The sequence below is a fragment of the Metopolophium dirhodum genome, chromosome 2, assembly GCF_019925205.1.
Source record: "Metopolophium dirhodum isolate CAU chromosome 2, ASM1992520v1, whole genome shotgun sequence".
NCBI lineage: Eukaryota > Metazoa > Arthropoda > Insecta > Hemiptera > Aphididae > Metopolophium > Metopolophium dirhodum.
In genome coordinates, this window is record NC_083561.1 from 42,412,614 (window position 1) to 42,431,521 (window position 18,908).

The 18,908-nt window shown below is 29.2% G+C and overlaps 3 protein-coding genes and 1 long non-coding RNA gene across 11 annotated transcripts in view; 1 reads left to right on the forward strand and 3 right to left on the reverse strand.

Annotated features, from left to right (window-relative positions):
- The window catches only part of LOC132938116 (uncharacterized), a 32,654-nt gene that overhangs the window by 11,214 nt on the left and 2,532 nt on the right, over window positions 1-18,908 (forward strand). The window contains exons 1-4 of one of the 6 annotated variants that reach the window (XR_009663873.1): window positions 12,519-12,689; window positions 12,754-12,873; window positions 13,356-13,486; window positions 13,563-13,696. Coding sequence is in view for 4 of the 6 variants with exons in the window: in XM_061004791.1 (XP_060860774.1) it covers window positions 13,563-13,769; window positions 13,834-13,917 (291 nt within the window). In the remaining 2 variants the exon portion in view is untranslated. Of the gene's footprint in view, window positions 1-12,518; window positions 12,874-13,355; window positions 13,487-13,562; window positions 13,770-13,833; window positions 14,288-15,342; window positions 16,060-17,736; window positions 17,922-18,908 lie in introns of those variants that run through there. The other 5 variants (XR_009663872.1, XM_061004791.1, XM_061004794.1 and 2 more) reach the window with 5 other exon arrangements.
- Window positions 301-4,481, reverse strand: LOC132938108 (transcription factor SPT20 homolog). The gene is made up of 2 exons (XM_061004782.1): window positions 4,123-4,481; window positions 301-4,031 (listed from the first exon to the last, which is right to left on the reverse strand). Exon 2 carries the CDS (start codon window positions 3,962-3,964, stop codon window positions 842-844), a length of 3,123 nt encoding a protein of 1,040 aa, XP_060860765.1. The 5' UTR covers window positions 3,965-4,031; window positions 4,123-4,481; the 3' UTR covers window positions 301-841.
- LOC132938122 (uncharacterized) lies at window positions 6,983-10,419 on the reverse strand. The gene is made up of 3 exons (XR_009663874.1): window positions 10,165-10,419; window positions 9,915-10,099; window positions 6,983-7,377 (listed from the first exon to the last, which is right to left on the reverse strand). It is a non-coding gene; the product is annotated as an uncharacterized LOC132938122 (long non-coding RNA).
- LOC132938119 (zinc finger HIT domain-containing protein 3) lies at window positions 16,355-18,881 on the reverse strand. Of its 3 annotated transcripts, none has more exons than XM_061004798.1 (4): window positions 17,833-18,881; window positions 17,696-17,769; window positions 16,835-16,974; window positions 16,355-16,701 (listed from the first exon to the last, which is right to left on the reverse strand). In XM_061004798.1, exons 1-4 carry the CDS (start codon window positions 17,857-17,859, stop codon window positions 16,526-16,528), a joined length of 417 nt encoding a protein of 138 aa, XP_060860781.1. In that variant the 5' UTR covers window positions 17,860-18,881; the 3' UTR covers window positions 16,355-16,525. The 3 variants fall into 3 exon arrangements, with proteins under 3 accessions (XP_060860781.1, XP_060860782.1, XP_060860783.1); XM_061004799.1 differs by having other exon boundaries at window positions 17,696-17,750; window positions 17,833-18,860; XM_061004800.1 differs by lacking the exon at window positions 17,696-17,769 and having other exon boundaries at window positions 17,833-18,674.

The window sequence follows — 18,908 nt, forward strand, 5'->3', positions numbered from 1 at the left end:
ATGTCTCTAATAAGAGAGTATACACATACATATTTTTATACTCTGGGTAATACTAACAAATGTCACAATGATATGTTTATCATGTAGAATTTAATTTAATTTTTGTATTTACCTAAGTGTTGCTTGTTAGTATAGTAATTTTATTAGATAAATTATATTTTATTCTAATATACAATCAAAAAATGTCTTTTATACGAGCTTTAATAATATTATACTGGGTATTATACAAAATAATCAGTTGGAGTGTATATTAATAATTATCATTATTTTTCAGCACACCTAAAAAATTATCATTAACAATTTAACCAATTTTTTTTTATTCAGTCAGTTCCAATCTTAAAGTAAAGTTTACATTTAAATTCGCAAACAATTGCACATCACAAAGCAAGGACATAATGTACCTCGTTAAGTCGTATACCATAAATAAAAAAAATAATCAGTATTTTGACTTAAATTTTGAATTTTTTTTAATTATACACAGTCTTAAAAAATAAACACATTGAAAAACAAATCATCATTATTTTATGAAAAGTATAAATGAACAAAATATAATATAACAGTGTCCTTCTGATTCATAATCTAAAATACTCAACATTTGAATATTTTTAACTATGGGCTTATTTGATTTGAAATATCATCATACTCAAAAAAATATAAAAGTACATACCTAGCTACACAGTTAGCTATTAAAATAAAATGATTAAACTCAAAGTCTTTACTAATATTACATTGTACAAATCAAACTAATAAAGATAACAATCTGTACACATCACTGTTTTTTTTTATATATTTGGCCTAACATATTAGTATTTTATGGTTTACCAAATAGTTAAGCTTAAGCCTATTGATTATGAGTAGACTGACCATTTGTAGATTTTTGTTTTTCACGGTTATATTGTTCTAACATGTCTGGTGGTACAAGCATCCTAAGATTAGAGTTTTCTGTTTCTAGTAGTCCAACTTTATCCATTAGCTCTGCAATCTTCTCTTTTAATACTTCTACTTCTTCACGCACAGCATACATAAGATGGCTTTTGACCAAATCCATAGCTTGTTCAATTTTGTTATCGATTGCTACAGTGGTAGTTGCATTATTAGTGGTTCCATTATCAACATCTTCAGTGTTATTGTCTTCTTTTTTTTTGACAGTTTCTACAGTTTTCATTGAAGGTTTGTATGGAGCCATTTGTTGTTGGGAAGGAATGTAACAATTTTGCATACTGTTAGCATAGTTTGGGTTAATAGGCACATGTTGTTGCAGTGAATATGTCATTTGTTGTTGGGACATAGGAATTGGTTGTATGTTATTTTGTGGTATAACAGAAATTTGAGGTTGCTGCATCATATTAGATTGACCCACTGGCTGTTGCTGCTGTATATGCATTTGAGTAGACGTAACAGTATTGGTTGGAATTTGCATTACGGCTTGATTAAGTTGCATAGCGTTCAAACTTTGTGCCTGTGAATAACTTGGCTGATGCATGATGGGTTGATTATTTTGCATTGGCAATTGTTGTGACTGAGATTGCATCATTTGTTGAGGTTGTTGATATTGCTGCCCAGCTTGTTGCATGTGTTGTGGCTGAATTACTTGTTGGTTTTGAGATTGAGATACAGACATTTGGGAATTTGATTGACTTATTCCCAACTGCTGATTTAGTACTTGATTTTGTTGAGGCATACTTTGATTTGGTTGTAGAATTTGTTGAGACATTGGTTGACTAGGTTGGCTAGTTTGTGCTAATTGTTGTTGTATTTGTTGTTGGGGTTGCTGTTGCTGTTGCTGTTGAACTTGTTGGTTTTGTTGATTTAACTGTTGTCCTTGATTAAGAGTTTGCTGAGGAATCATTTGCCCTGTATGATTTATTTGTTGATTATTTTGATGAATCATTTGACTCTGACTAATCTGTTGTTGTTGAGGAATCTGCTGTTGTTGAGGAATTTGTTGAGACTGAGGCTGAATTTGAGTTGTTTGCATTTGTTTAGAATGTTGTAATTGTGTCTGTAGAGGTATCTGTTGGCTCTGTAGTGTAATTTGTTGAGGTTGATGTGAAATTTGCTGACTCTGCTGAGCTATTTGTTGCATTTGATTTGACTGAGGCATTTGTTGCGGTTGATTGGTAATTTGAGTAAGTTGATTGATATGATGAGTTTGCTGAGGCAATTGCTGCTGGATTTGTGAACCTTGTGGTCCTTGTAATTGTTGTCCAACTTGTTGCATTTGTTGAGGGGCTTGTTGTTGTTGCTGTTGCTGTGAAGAAGATACTTGCTGGACATGTGTTTGTTGGGGTTGTGGTGTTTGTTGCGGCTGTTGGATATGTTGCTGAGACATTTGTTGACTTTGTTGAGGAACAGACTGGGTTTGTTGAGGTTGACTAGGCTGAGAAATGGTTGGTTGATGAGACAATTGCTGATTTTGTTGGACCATTTGAGATTGCATTTGATTTTGTTGTACCATATTTTGCTGTGGACTAGGCTGTTGTTGCATTTGTTGCACAGGGGGTGGCAATTGTTGTTGGTTCTGTTGAAGTTGTACGTGATTTTGAATAGGTATTGACTGAAATTGCTGTTGGCCAATATGTTGATTGGACATAGACACCGTAGTTGAAGATTCAGAAGTAACATTTTGAGACTGGACTGGTGGGGAGTTATAATATTGAGGAACTTGTTGATTAATCATTTGATTTACTGATTGCTGTATAGGTGCACAGTTAGGTAAAACGGATTGATTCTGTTGAACAAATGATTTTTGAAATTGTGCTGGCATGTTATGCTGCATAATTTGTTGTTGTAAATTTGCTTGTGACATAGGTTGATATTGTTGTGGCATTGTTTGAGTGACATTCTGGTCTACAGAATTTATATGTTGAATAGACTGTGGTTGTATTGATGGATTTTGATTTTGCATAACATTGATAACTGGTTGAGTTTGTTGTAACTGAGATTGCATTACTCCGGCATTTGCGATCACTTGTTGTATCTGCTGAGACTGTAAGCTGGAATGTGGTGGTAGACAATTCTGATTAATATTATTATGCTGGGCTGGTAATTGAACTTGGGTAAGACTCTGTGGCTGTGGTGCTTGCACAGAAGTTGAAATTGGCTGACTCGTTAAAACTGGAACTTGCATATTAGTTTGTAAACTTTGACCAGGAGATACACAAGCACTATGGATAGGAGTAGTTACACCAGATGATACAATATTATAAGTAGAAATTGGATTTTTATAATTATCAGAGTTATTACAATTACTGGTGTAAGTACTGACATTATTAGTACAGACTCTGAACTCAGGACTTTCATTATGGCCATTGTCCAATGGCTCAGTATCCAAGTCATTTGCCTGAGAATAAGCCTTGTTATCACCATTTACCATGATTATTTTATTGGTACCTGATTGTTGTTGATTCATTGAATGATCTAAAAAGTCCATACACACCCAACGACCGCGTTTAAATGGTTCTGTACTTTCAATTTTCACCACTTTGAACCTCTCATTTCTATTTTTGTTTTGAAGACCATTCAAATCGCACTCATTCTTTTGTGAATTAGCATCAATGCCATGCATATCTTCATTCTTTATGGAACCTAAAGAATGGCCACCATCTGAATTGTCAACAATAGCCAGACCATATTGTGAGCTAGTCGGTATGACTGGAGCAGAACTGCCTAGATCATTAGAAGACGTATTGTACATAACCATGTTGTCAGCATAATTTTGCAATTCAGCTTCATGCCTGTTATCTACTGTTCTGTGATCGTGAACATGTGAGTCGGTGTCTGGTGAATCTTCATCATTGTCATCGTTATTTGGTTCTGTGATACTAGTGATTTCAAATGACGTCTTTTTGGCTACACAATTATCACTTGAAGGTGGCTGTATGGAATTTACATTTTCCACACAATTTTGTTTGAGATCAGACTGCACATCATTGGCCTTTTGATCCACACTACCGTCATCCATAGCGATATGGTTCAATAATCCTACAATACCCCTATAATGGAATTACCTAGGCTGGAAACGTGGCCGCCTAAACACGAATTGTTAACAATGTATCGGTATATGAATATATTATTACAACGATTTTAAAGTGTAAAATACAAAATATGTGCGTTACATACTTTCATTGAGTTCATGTGCAACATTGTGTGGCGGGAACAACATACGTCTGCGACAAGTGTGGAAAAAATCCGAAAAAAATATCAAATCGAAACGGACACGAACATACGCGTACCACCGTTGTCTACGGCCGACTGGTTTCGACATCAATCGGACACTACGGTCTGCGGCGCGTACACTGCAAGCGTCAACGTTGCGATCGAGTGCAGCGGATGATAAACTGACGGCATCGAGAAACGAAACGGCAGAATCGTAATTATTCGTAGATCGTCGTCAATTTAGACTTTTTCGCGTTTCACAGACGCAGACGTACGTACTGCAGCATATTTCCACGAAAACACGCCTCATCGATGAGGAATGTGCGGAAAAAAACAACCTCGACCTTGCGAACATATGGCTCGACGCTTATCAGATACGGCGTACGGTTTTTCATGGAACCGAATTCTGTGATGGAACCATACGTCATGATAGAATAACAGTTATTTTATCATGGAATATTAGAACAATACACGGAACCGTTTATAGCACAGAACAATAGTGAGAGAGAGAAAACAGTAAAACGACAAAGATAACATCATTTTCAGAAATAGATTGCGACCATAGATATACCTATACTAGTATAAGCCATAAGGTCTATGATTGCGGCTTAGGCACAAATCACGGTTTCTATCTTAAACCGTGGCACGAATGCACGATTATAAAGAAGGTTTTTTATGATCATAAATCGTGACTTTGGAGTTTGGATCATTTATAATATTAATTATTATACTTGGTTTAATATATATAATGTAGGTAATTGGCTGGGCCTGAAGATTATTTAACATTTTTTGGATATGATTGGATGTTTTTTAATTTCCCTATTACCATCCCTTAATAATATTATCGACTTATTGATACCTGAATAAATATATTTATTACTTATATTAAATGTATGATCATAAATTCCATCATGTAGCCATGTAGGACTGCAGTAGCAAAGAACAATAGTGGTAGTGCAGTGGTCTCAAACACGCGGCTTGTGGCCCGCCAATTTGTTATATTTATTATTATTAGGATTGTACTATATTCAAAATTGTAGGATATACCAAAAAATAAAATTATAGTAAAATATGGCCCTACTTCCTACTAGTGCTTTACGCGTGTGGGGAAAATTTGAACTACTGAACCGTAACGACCTGACCGAGTGGCGATATTATAATATAATAATTAATAGGTATTTTAAATCATTGTTTTTTGCCGTGTTATTATATTAGTTTATAATCAATCCACATTCCACCTTGCTCCTATCGTGTGGTAGTGGTATGTTCAGGACCTGGTTTTTCGTACATGTTGAGTTTTAGCAACCCATTGCAGAATATTGCCGTAGGTACTAAATGTCTAAATCTATTCTGTGGAACGGGCATTGATTAAATATGTTTGTATGTTTAATCAATATTATGGTACTATCCTACAGCTGTGGTCCATAATATTATATTAAAGAATACAGCTGATTTATAAAAACATTTAAAACATCAAAAGAAATAAAAATTTCGTTATTTAATTTATCAGGCCATTGGGAATTTGGAAGTTTTCCTGGTTAGCCAATTCTTCAAATAACTATTTAAAAATAGTATTTTATGTCAATAAAATTATAAAAACAAATTATAATGATAAATACATTTTCGATTTTGGTTTTTGGTGTAACATTAAAAAAAATAAACGTATATACATGAAATTTTCACTGGTTGTTTATATTTGCATTTTCTATACACGATCAAATTTTCAAAATATTTTGATTTGTCTTGAACTGTTTAGGAACATTTTCAGTTTACAATTTTATTAGTCTTTTTTTCTATGAATATAAATAAAACTTTATTTGTTGGGTAAAAAAGCTTGAAAATTTAATACAAGGCTCCTACTATATTGTTACAATGACATTTGAAAAATATTAAAAATCCTTAGTCACAGTTTTTTTTATAAGCATTTAAAGTTCAAATATTGACAAAAATATGGAAAAATCACGAAAATTAGCAAATTATTTTGAGTTGAGAATTCATGAAAACTTTTCTTTTTAAATCTAAGATTTGAAAATGTAATACAAGACTATCCATAAGTTTGTCTACCTTTATAAAAAAAAAAATGTCTACAAGCAAATCCAATTTAACTTTTATGAACGTTTGAAGTTCATATTTTTACAATATTGGATATTCACTCGATTTCCTTTTAGCGGTTTTGTTATTTTATTGTTATTCAAAAACAAATAACTGTAGATACATGAAAATTTTACTGAATGTTTATATATTCATTTTCTATACACCAATACTATTTTGAAAATATTTTGACTCTTGAAGCTGTTTACGGACATAATTGTCAGTTTTTAATTTTTTTAGTTTTTTTTCTATAAATATCAATACAATTTTATTTGTTGAGTAAAAAAGCGTGAAAATTTAATGCAAGGCTCCTGATATATTTTTACAATAGCAGTTGAAAAATATTAAAAATACATAGGCACAATTTTTTTATAAGCATTTATAAATGTAATAATTATTTTGTAGTTAAAAATGTATCATATGCTCTTTTATAGCTAAAGATTGAATATTTAAAACAAGGTTCCACGTAAATAGGTCAATATATAAATTACTTAATACACAATAATATCATCAAATATACTTAGTAATATACTAATATCATAGGCTGACTGACCGTTTTCGCTCAGAATCGTTTTTCTTATACAATGATATTATATCATCGAATTCAAATTTAACGCCATCCATTACAGTGACCCACTTGTAACCTACTTTAATATAATTTTATATTTTTATATAATAATTAATATAAGGCACAACAGTAGATATAACGTGTTGAATCGCACATTTGCACATTTATTATTATGAAAACACTTAAACATGTTTTCGCAGTATCTATAAATATTATAATATCATATTCGATATTATTTTCGTCGTGTCGTACAATTCGGACGGCAGCCTATATAATACTTTCGGCAGCGACGGCTGTTGTGGCTTTATTATACTATAATATTGAGTATGTGATGATTTCTATCGCACAATAATTCGTGCGGTCTATTGACTATTTATAATAAAATTATATTATATTATTATTACTATTATCAACTAGGGGGAGGGTGTTAAAGGCGCCAAAAAATAGTTTCTCTCAGGGTGCCAATACTTCTAGCGCCGGCCCTGCGCCTACGCCACTGCATATCAGGTAGGCATACTACCTACGGTAAACAGCAAATGCATTACATAGACCCAGGACCCCTGAAATTTTTAAAAGTATATTAGAACAAGAGTTTTTATATTTTTACGTAAAGTGTCTGTAGGTATATAAGCACTGTTATCGACAACTTTGATTTGCTGTGACTTTTGAATGTTAAGTTTCCTCAAATTGTTTCAATCACTTTAAATCAGTATACTAGTACACTTTTTTGGGGGGGGGGAAAAATTGAAAAAAAAAGGTGGGTAGGTGGATATCGCTCTGCTGTACAGTAGGTTACAAGTGGGTCACTGTAATGGATAGTGTTAAATTTGAATTCAATGATATAATATCATTGTATAAGACAAACGATTCTGAGCGAAAACGGTCAGTCAGCCTATGATATTACCAAGTATATTTGATGATATTATTGTGAATAAAGTAATTTATATATAACCTATTTTAAATTTTCAATCCTTAGCCATAAAAGTTAAACATTTTATACAATTTTAACTACAAAATAGTTAATAAATTACAAATTTGATAAATTTTGTCGAAATTTGAACTGTAAATGCTTATAAAAAAAAATTGTGCATATGTATTTTTAATATTTTTCAACTTCTATTAGAACGATATATCAGGAGTCTTATATTAAATATTCACCCTTTTATACCCAATAAATAAAATTTTATTGATATTTATAGAAAAAAAAACTAAAAAACTTGAAAACTGACAATGTCCGTAAACAGCTCAAAAAGAGTCAAAATATTTTCAAAATTGTATGGTGTATAGAAAATGCTAATATTAACATTCAGTGAAATTGTCAAGTATCTACAATCATTCGTTTTTTAATTACAATAAAATAAGAAAATTGTTACACGAGAAATCGAGTGGATATCAAATGTTGTAAAAATATAAATTTCAGACGCTCATAAAAATTTAATTTAAGTTTCTTGTAGACATTTTTTTTTTGATAAAGGTAGACAAACTTATGAGTAATCTTATATTACATTTTCAAATCTTAGATTTAAAAAGAAAAATTTTTATGAATTTTCAACTCAAAATAATTTGCTAATTTTTGTGATTTTTCAGTATTTTGTCAACATTTGAACGTTAAATGTTTATAAATAAAAACTGTGACTAAGGATTTTTAATTTTTTTCATCTGCCTTTGAAACAATAACCCAGGAGCCTTCTATTAAATTTTCAAGCTTTTTTACTCAACAGGTAAAATTTTATTGATATTTATAGAAAAAAAACCTATAAAAAATGAAAATTGACAATGTCCGTAAACAGCTCAAAATATTTGGAAAATGTTATGGTGTATAGGAAATGCAATCATAAACATTCAGTCAAAATGTCATGTCCCTATGGTCATTTGTTTTAGAATTACACCAAAAACCAAAATCGATTTTCTCGAAAACAGATGTTGCGTAAAAATTCCCGGTTTTCCTTCATTTTTCTTTTGTTTTTCGCGTCGCTTTTGAAAACTACTGGGAAATTTTTACTTTTGACCCCCTAAAGTACCAACTAGATTCACTTTCCTATCAGAAAAGTTACTATTGAAGAAAATCCAAGCACTTTTACTGTCCTAAAAGGTGATGACAGACACAAAAATAAAAAAAAAATAAAAAAAAAACACACATCATTGTAAAATCAATACATTCATCGTTTCGCTCAGAATCTAAAATTGAAAACTGACTATTTGAAAATATAAACATTCAGTAAAATTGTCATGTCTCTACAGTTATTCGTTTTTTAATTACAATAAAATAAGATAATCGTTTTATGAGAAATCGAGTGAATATCAAATGTTGTAAAAATATGAATTTCAAACGCTCATAAAAATGTAATTTGACTTTCTTGTAAACATTTTTTCATTGATAAAGGTAGAAAAACGTATGGATAGTCTTGTATTACATTTTCAAATCTTAGATTTAAAAAGAAAAGTTTTTATGAATTTTCAACTCAAAATAATTTGTTAATTTTCGTGATATATATTTGTCAATTTATGAACTTTAAATGCTTATAAAAAAAACTGTGACTAAGGATTTTTAATATTTTTCAAACGTCATTGTAACAACGTAATAGAAGCTTTGTATTAAAATTTCAAGCTTTTTTACCTAACAAATAAAGTTTTATTGACATTCATAGAAAAAAAACTAAAAAAAATGGAAACTGAAAATGTCCGTAAACAACTCAAAATAAGTCAAAATATTTGGAAAATGTTATGGTGTATAGAAAATGCTAATATAAACATTCAGTCAAAATTTCATGTTCCTACTGTCATTTGTTTTAGAGTTGTACCAAAAACCAAAATCGATTTTCTCAAAAACAGATTTTGCGTAAAAATTCCCGTTTTCTCTTAATTTTTCTTTTGTTTTTCACGTCTCGTTTGAAAACTACTGAGAAATTTTTGCTTTTGACCCCCCAAAGTACCAATTAGATCCACTTTCCTATCAGAAAATTTACTGTTGAAGAAAATTCAAGCACTTTTACAGTCCTAAAAAGTGATGACCGACATAAAAAAAAAATAATAATAATAATTGTAATCATTCATCGCCGTCACAGAACAATATTATTACTTATTATTAGATACATACCTATAGCTTCAAAACTTTGAGAAGAGACTTCTTGTAAAATTTCTTGGTCGTCCCCACAATTGGGGCGTCAGATTCATCTGTGACTTATCAGTTGTGGTAACCGTTGTGATTATTGCCATTTGCCAATCGTGTTCTCAATTCTCAATCGGTTTTCTCAATACTAAAAACTACTGCTTCGGCGGCTCCTAAGACAAGAAAATTATAAACAACGATTCAAAATTGAAATTAATTATTTTGCCTTAATAGTTACTTGAATGTTTTCGTATTGTTTCCGATGTGCAATTATAAACGCTACGAAAAAAAACGATGACTAAAAATACCCGTATGCCATATAACCGTATTAATGTCATGACTGTAAATTGTAATTACCATATTTGGAAATCGTTATTTTTTTCCGTTCAGAAAATGTAAGCACATACCAATATACCATTTATTACGCATATTGCATTGTAGTGTTGTACACAAATTTACAGCCGCTATTGTTGGTTTCACTCAAAATTATGAAGTTCAATATACGTTTATCAGACTTATATATGTTGTACCGCATGTGTATGTTCAACCCGTTTCCTGATATAATATGCAACCCTATTCGGGCCCCCCAAATGTAAGAAACATTTCGTGGGCGCTGGAGCAATGCACTAAGCACCACTGAGTACTGTGGTGCTTAGTACTGACTAGTGACTAATTATTTATTATTATAAATATTACAATATCGTTGTTTTATTCAACGAGAAAAAAATTGTGTTCTTTTTTTCTCATAAATTCTATACTTCTATTGCATTTAAACAGGGTGTATTATAATTTTAATCTTTGTAATAGGTATTAGTACATACATTTACTAATTAGGTACGACTACTAAAAAGTAAAAATAAATACTAGGAATTCGTGACTATTCTTCTACACTAAGTCACAGTACCTACACGATACATATTAATTATAAATGAATACAAATATAAAACAAAAACAATTTGTTATTGAATATAAGACCACAATTATCTACCTACTACCTACATATTGTATTCAACATTTTTATTTTTATTTTCCTATGAAAAATATGTACCCAGTAAAATTTAATGTGAACGCTTAGTCTTTAATTAATGTAAATTAGTATACAGCTTATTTTTAATGATCAACAATTTACACTCAATTAACCTTATATAAAAGAATGTATAAACTATAAAGTATAGACATGTAGTAATTATTGGGATAATATGTAATATATACTGTTGTATAAAATATAAAGTTAGTTGGCTTTCGCCCTTTTGACTTAAAAAATGTGGCCTATAAATAAAATATGTATTATAGTAATACGCAATTACATTTTTTTATGATAATTCATAATTCACTCGAATTACCAAAAAAAAAAAAATTGCTTCATTAAAATGTGCAATAGGTACTTACTAGTTTTATATCAAATATTGAACTGTCATTTTTATAATATTATAATCTATATTATGATGTACTTATAGATACTTTAATTTTATGATAAATTTAATTTAAGTACTTTATTTGTACGACTGTACGAGTAAATTCCGTAAATAGTATTGTATTCATATTATCATAACTAAAAAATAAAAATTTTAAATATTATATTCACAAGACATATTTTTAATTAAAACAGGTCCTTGATTTTTTAATATCTTTTTTAAAATTGACAGATTAATTATTTATAATTACTTATAAATAATATATTACATCAAAAAATCTATATTACGAAGCCTTGTATGCACCAAAAAAAAAAATCGTATTATAGAGAATTTTACTAAACATAATTAAATAAATATGGTTCTACTTCGGTTCTCAAAAATATTTCGTTAAACAGAAAAAATTTGTTGATTGAAAGTTCGTAATATGGACGTTTTACTGTATATTTGTGATCCTACCTCAACAGTGTTCCCCTATGGCTACTTAATTTTATGAATTATACATATACGTATAAATATTACGTTTTACTATATAATATTATTTAATATTTTTTAACTGATATTAATATATATTAGTGGTGTGCCCAGTGAGTGGGGGTTATGCTCCACCAATTGTCCAAACTTATCCACCTATATTTGTGTCTTTGGCATTAGCACCACAATCAATTTAAATGTATTATTACCAAGGATTTTGTAGCATTAGCATAATTCTTATTAAATGCCTAAGATATAGTATAGAGTAAGCTTAACATTTGTTTCATAATTCAAAACTGAAATTAAACATTTTACTTTGCATATTTTGATTTTTTTTAGATTTGTTATTTCTGGACTTTTTTAGATATTTTTTGCATTTTGACCCATTTTTAATTAAAATTGGTTATATTTAATGGAATAATCTTTTAATAAACGTGTTTTTGATTATTGAATAATTTTAAATGTAAATACCTTAAGATTACGTAAAATTTACTGACTACACTGACGCGCTGACGCATCATTTCGTAACCATTTTGGTTTTAATTTTAAACTTCTGTGACAATCTGCTGATTTTGATGGGCCTCTTTTACGTCATTTTCGACTGCGATTATCATCGAACGAGTGTTGAAAGCGTCAGCCGTCAGCCGTTAGGTAAAATGTATAATCTTTATTATAATAGGTACAGTCGACTAATAGTGTACTCGTACAGTCGTACCTACTACCTAGTGGCTAGTATTTACAATCTACTAATTAGTAATTACTATACTAGTTGTGTTTTCGGTTGAGAGTGTTATGGTTATTCTTTGTCTTCTTGTGCTTAACTTTGTTTTAAAATTCCATATATTGTTTTTATTGCATATATTTAACGAGATTTAAAGTAATATTATAGCGTGTATTTTTTAAATTTTAAGTGTTCTAATAACTCTGATTATTACTTATAGCACCCCTCTCAGTTCCCCCCCCCTCATTGAAAATTCCTGGACACGCCACTGATGTGTATATTCCTGCATAAAAATGTCTGTAGATTATGGATTTTAAAAAGAATAGATTCTTTTTATAGAGTAAGTGCTTCACATCTATAAAGGCAAAGCTAGAAGTAGTGTTCAGAAATATGAGTGTAGTCTTATGAGGGCTTTTTTTTTATTAAATTTGAAAAAATGCACTTCTAAATTCAATAAATGTATTGAAATAAGATTTTAACATTTTTAAAAACTGCGTAAATATTTTTCTTTTTAAATATAAAACAGTTTATTTACTGCCAAATCCGTATAGATACCAGAAAAGCCTAGAAATGCCTGACGCCCTGACAACCTCTTCAAAGCCCTCAGCCCAATCCAAAACAACACCAACAAAATTATCGAATTTCTATAACTTATTGATATGTTCAAATCAATCCAAAGAAACTATTGTATTATTTATATGTAACTAATATATTTTTGGTGCAAGCTAATAACCTAGTAGTTAATAATGTACCACGAATAAAAAAAATATTAAAAAATTAAAAACTAAAATAAAATAGTTACTATTTTTTATTCATATTTAGTTGTGAAGCTGGGTTGCCCTTAAAAGTTAAGACGTATATTAAAGCAGCCCTTTCATTGAATATTATTAGGCCATGGCTAAGCCTAGTTATTCATAAAACCAACTTCCCAATTTTTGCAATATTAGATAGATGTAAGTGTTGATATGTTCAAAAGTTTTGTTTATATTATTTATTGTATTCGGTATAACTTATTAAATCTTTTTTTAGTTATCATGTTGTGGATTACATGGTGGGAATAGTTACAAATCAAAACAATTACCAATTCCAGAATCATGTTATAAAGAACAGCGGAACCTTAAACAGTATGCTAAAATAAATAATTGTCATATGGGTTGTTTTGATAAAGTGAAAAAACTTGAGGAAAAGTTTTTGGATCCAGTCATCATTCTAACATTTTTATGTTCGTTTCTACAAGTATGAAAAAATATTTATCAATTTATCACTTGTAATTTTAACATAGGTGCATTTGTTAATGCAGATGTCCAATGCTATTTTGATTTTGAATTTGTTAAGACCTAAACCAAACCCAAGAAGATACCACGTTGCTTATAGAATGACATAATCTAGCAAATAATAAAAATATTTTGTTTGTTAATATTTTGGGAAATAGAAAGGTTAGAAACAAAAAAAAATTGCTTTCCAAGTCAGGGATCGGCATGTAAACTTTCTTGATTTTTAGTTTTTAGAAATTTATTAACTGATACCACACCCAAGCGGCCAAGTGGTATAACAATTTGAATCCAGAAAAATGTCGGTGTGAATAGCCATTTTTATTTTCATTTAGTGAGATAGATCTCCGAAACCGGAGAGTGGATTTCGTTGTTTGGATTCTTATTAGATTCACATTGGTTATGAGAAGTACAGTGAAGATTTTCAGAACTTTATCTTTAATAATTAATTCACTACAGAACATTAAAAAAAATTAAAACAAATTTTATTTGGCGTTTTTTGATGTTTTTCAGCTTTACAGCTTTATAGTGAATTAACAATTGGAGATAAAGTTCTGAAAATCTTCACTGCACTTCTCCTAGCCAATGTGAATCTAACAAGACACCAAACAACAAAATCCGTTCTACAGTTATGGACATCTAACTCGCTAAATGAAAATCTAGCAAAAAATAACTCTTTTTTTATCGGTAAAAAATCAAATCATTTTTTAAAAAAAATTTTAACCTTACATTTAGTATCTACTTGATAATCCCTTTTTAATGAGTTATCAGCCAACTTTCTAGCTATCATAGTTTAGGAGAAAAGTTAAAAAATAGAAATTTTGGGACTGTTCACGCCGACGTTTTTGTGGATTCCAATGGGTATACCACTTGTATGTGATATCAAATCTCTCATTAATATTTTATATTAAAGCTAGCTAAATTACCCACCTACTCATCATTACTGAGTTACATTTTTACTATTTTCCTATTAAGACAAATTCTTGAAGTTTTCAAAATTCAAATTTTTTTTTATTTCAATTACCATATTTACTTGATTAAAAATCAAGGAGTACATGTTTATGTCTTGTAAATTTAATACATTCATGGCTACCCTAAAAATCTAAAAAAGTATAATGAGGTTGCTATGGTAACCTAATTATACCACAGAATATATGAAATATATAACATATATTCTGTGATTATACTAACCTAGGTTGCTAGGTGCAACCTAGAATTTTATAATATTAATTTCATCTTTGTTCTTATTTGTTGTCATGGCAGCTTTAACGTGTAATCGATCAGAAAAATAAAATAATATTTTTGGCTCCCAACCTCGACACGATGACGTCACAGTAACGCTTTCCGTGTTGCACAAAATTATAGAATGACCCGTAAGACATATACATGTCAAAATTATAAATAGTCAACTATAAATATTAATGAAAGAGATAGCGCTTTAAATACTATATATATATAATGATTTATAGATAATATTAACTGTATCTTTAATGGAAATTCAAGTGATGAAAGACCACCAATAACATTTTTTCTTTTAGATATCCAATAGAATTATATTGTAATACAAGATTATTTACATCAAAACATGAAGAAAGTGCTACCCAGCCATTAATAGTTCCATTTTGTATTTTTTCTGTCTTTAATTATTCATTAAGAGCATCTCACAGTCTACATCAGTTCCTTTTCAGTCTTTATGGTTTATTCCCAGGAACTGTACTACTGACTAGATTTTATATTAGATGTTTGGGATGAGAAAGGAGTTAAATTACTTGTAGAATGTTATTGCTTCTGCATGACTGCATGAACAGTTTTAGTTTGTAAGTCTGTGTGTAAATTAAAATTGGAAATATAATATGGCACTAGTGATAGTGCATAGGATTTTGTTTTGTAAAATTTGAATTTTGTTTGAGATTAGACTTCTTGCCATCCATTTAGGATTATGCTACCCTTGGTACACATTTTTTTCAATGGCCTTTTCCCCAACGGTTTTTTATAGTGAACATTTTTCTCAACCATAAAAACACTTACAACACATGTGTCATGTGTCATGTGATATAATGGTAATAGTATCATGCAGGTATCGTAAGTACTCTCAGAAGCAACAAATAACAAAATAATCAAAGCAAACTGTAAAATGTTTTAATTTATTTTTTATCTATTTTTAAGAGTTAACATAACATTAGAAACAATATTTCCTGAAAAAGACATTGATAAGGGCCGCATATTATAAGATGTAGAGATTGAATGCACAGAATAGCTTTGTTTATATTAAGATATTAATAGAATGTTTTGTTGAACTTGATTTGCCTAAATCATTATAAATCTGTTTTCAAAAAAAAGCTCCCACAAAAAGTCTACATAGCCTTAATTAAAGATCCATAAATGAATAATTTGATATTTATTTCAGCGTGTTTGTTGAATATTAATGTTTTGATCAAGAGGAGATGCACATCTAAGGTGTATTTTTTTATTCTTTTAATTTTATGGTGGTCAGACGAGACGATGAGCAATGGTTAGGCTAACTCAACTTATAATATAAATTGAATACAATTATTACATTTAAAAATTCTATATTATATTATTATAATAATTACAGTTTTCAGTCAATTTTTTCTTTGTGAGTAAAATTATTAATTAAGTAAACAAAATATGTTCTTAAAACTATTAACTTTTCAGTTGTTATAATTTTCCAATGATTTATTGATTATTTAAGTTTAAACTTCAATTTACATTTTCGTCCCTTACAATTTCCAAACATCTTCTAGCAAATTCTTCAAATATAGGTTCAATCATAGCTTTTTCCAATTCTTCATTAGGATTAGTACTGTTGTCTATTTTTTCCAATAGTTTTTGTAAAAAAGAATCAGAAACTAATTCTTTTAGGCGATTGTCATAACCTAAACACAAAAAAACAATAAATAAAATATAACACCCGAGGGTACACCTAAATTAAAGTTTGGTTAATCCTTAAATGGTTAAGCCTTAAATATTAATAAGAATTAGATAAAAAGTAAGTTAAATCATACATACAAAGTAAATTTAATTTTTCGGATGGAATTGTGTCTTCAGTTGGATACAGTTGTACATTTTTTAACATTTCAACCGATGCATCTTGGTTGCTTGTTGTACAATCACCTGATAGATGATTTTGGTAACATGCAACAGAACAACTGGAAAATAAGAACATTTTTGATTGGTTTATAAATAGCAATTATTCAAATACATGACACAGACATTTAGAAATGGCATTTAGTAAATTGGAAATATCACCACTATTTTTTATATCATGTTTTAATTTATTTTTGGTACTACTGTTCTTGATCTCTGGTGGACAATTATCCAATGGTACCCAACTTATGATATGCTTTGTGTCACATAAAGTACATTTTTTAATCACTATTTGCAAATAATATCCTAATTGTGGTAAATTTAGATAAATATTGAATCAATTTTATTGAATATTGAATTTTTGAATACCTAATAATAAATACCGTCTTACTATGTATGAAAATCGATTGTTCCATTAATATTAAAATATACGATAAAAAGTAACAAAAATATGTAATAAAATAAATAAAAATAAATCCAAATGATATTTATTAACGTATAACATATTTGTATCAAATTAAATTTTAAATACACTAATTTCTTACAAATATGGATTGCACAAAGTTCCAAGCAAGTATAAGTACTAGTTACTATATCATACACATACCACATAGATATATTGACATATTGCAGTGTACACAGTAAGCTGAGCTAGTGAATTTTGATTATATTTTAGCATATACTTGCAGTACTGACATAAATATATTAAAATAATTTAGTTTTTAGTATTTGGTTTGGGAATATAAGTATCCATCTATTTTGACCAAATACTGTTTTACCTACTTATATTCGGCAAATATTTTCTTAACAATTGATATTTCCAGGATGAGCGAGTGATCTAACCCAAAATCAAGAAACTATATAAAATATATTGAAGATAAATATTTTAGAATTATTTAAAAGTTAAATTTGATACTTACTACTTGACGTTTCTGCATTTTGGACATTTATATTTGGATTCATTAATTTCGCAAATATGACACTTCATTACAATTTTAAGCTTAAAAATGTGTATTAAGTTAATCAGGTATTACTTAGTATTTTAAATATTAATTATAAACAAAAACTAATAATGAGAGATATCTGAAATAAAGAAACATAATAAACAAATAATATTTCCTTGAAATGCCTTGAATCTCAAAAAAAAAAACGTGTTTAACTTCATAAAAATTATTCTTATCTGTTACTTCTAAACGTGGATGATAAGGAATAACGATAAGAAATTGTGTATTGGTATTTGGTATTAGATAAGTAAATATATTAGCATCATAATAATTCTATCATTATCCTTACTCCTTTGTCTATAAAATTATCTAATTAGATCATGGCTCTAATCATTGCAGTAAATCGGGAAGCTTAGCCCCCCTCAAAAGTCCGTTAATCTTCCTCCTTTTTCAGTTTTGTAGGATCGAAGCTCCCCTGCTCACATTGATGTTATTAACGTTAGCCCCTCCCCCTGAAATTGTTTAAATAGTAAATATCTACTATATAGAATAATGTATAGTATATGAAGTCAAGAATGTCTGAATGATTGACAATCGTTGTTCAGCTTCAGTACTTTTAAAGGAGTAGTATCGTAGTGATTAGGGTTGAAGTGGGGAATTATTCAAAATTAATATTTTAAACTTTTTTTTGAAGACTTCATTCAGCTTTGAGCAATGAAAAACTGCATTAAATTTGAACTTTGTAAAAGCTTTATAGTAGGTTATCATAATTGCATATAAATATCGGTTTTCAAATTGAGGATTTGATGGAACAATAAAATTTAAACATTTTAAAGAAATAAAACAGTTTATAGTTTCTATTTATTAATACTTATTTTTAAATTAGTTGACATTAAGAGGATACATGGAAATAAGTCACCTTAAATAAACATTTAATTCATTTAAACACCATAAGGAGTATAAATAACACAAAAATGAGTTTATTGCTTAGAAAATCACATATAAAATATCATTATATAAGCTAAATATAAATACAAGGTGATGTTTTTTTT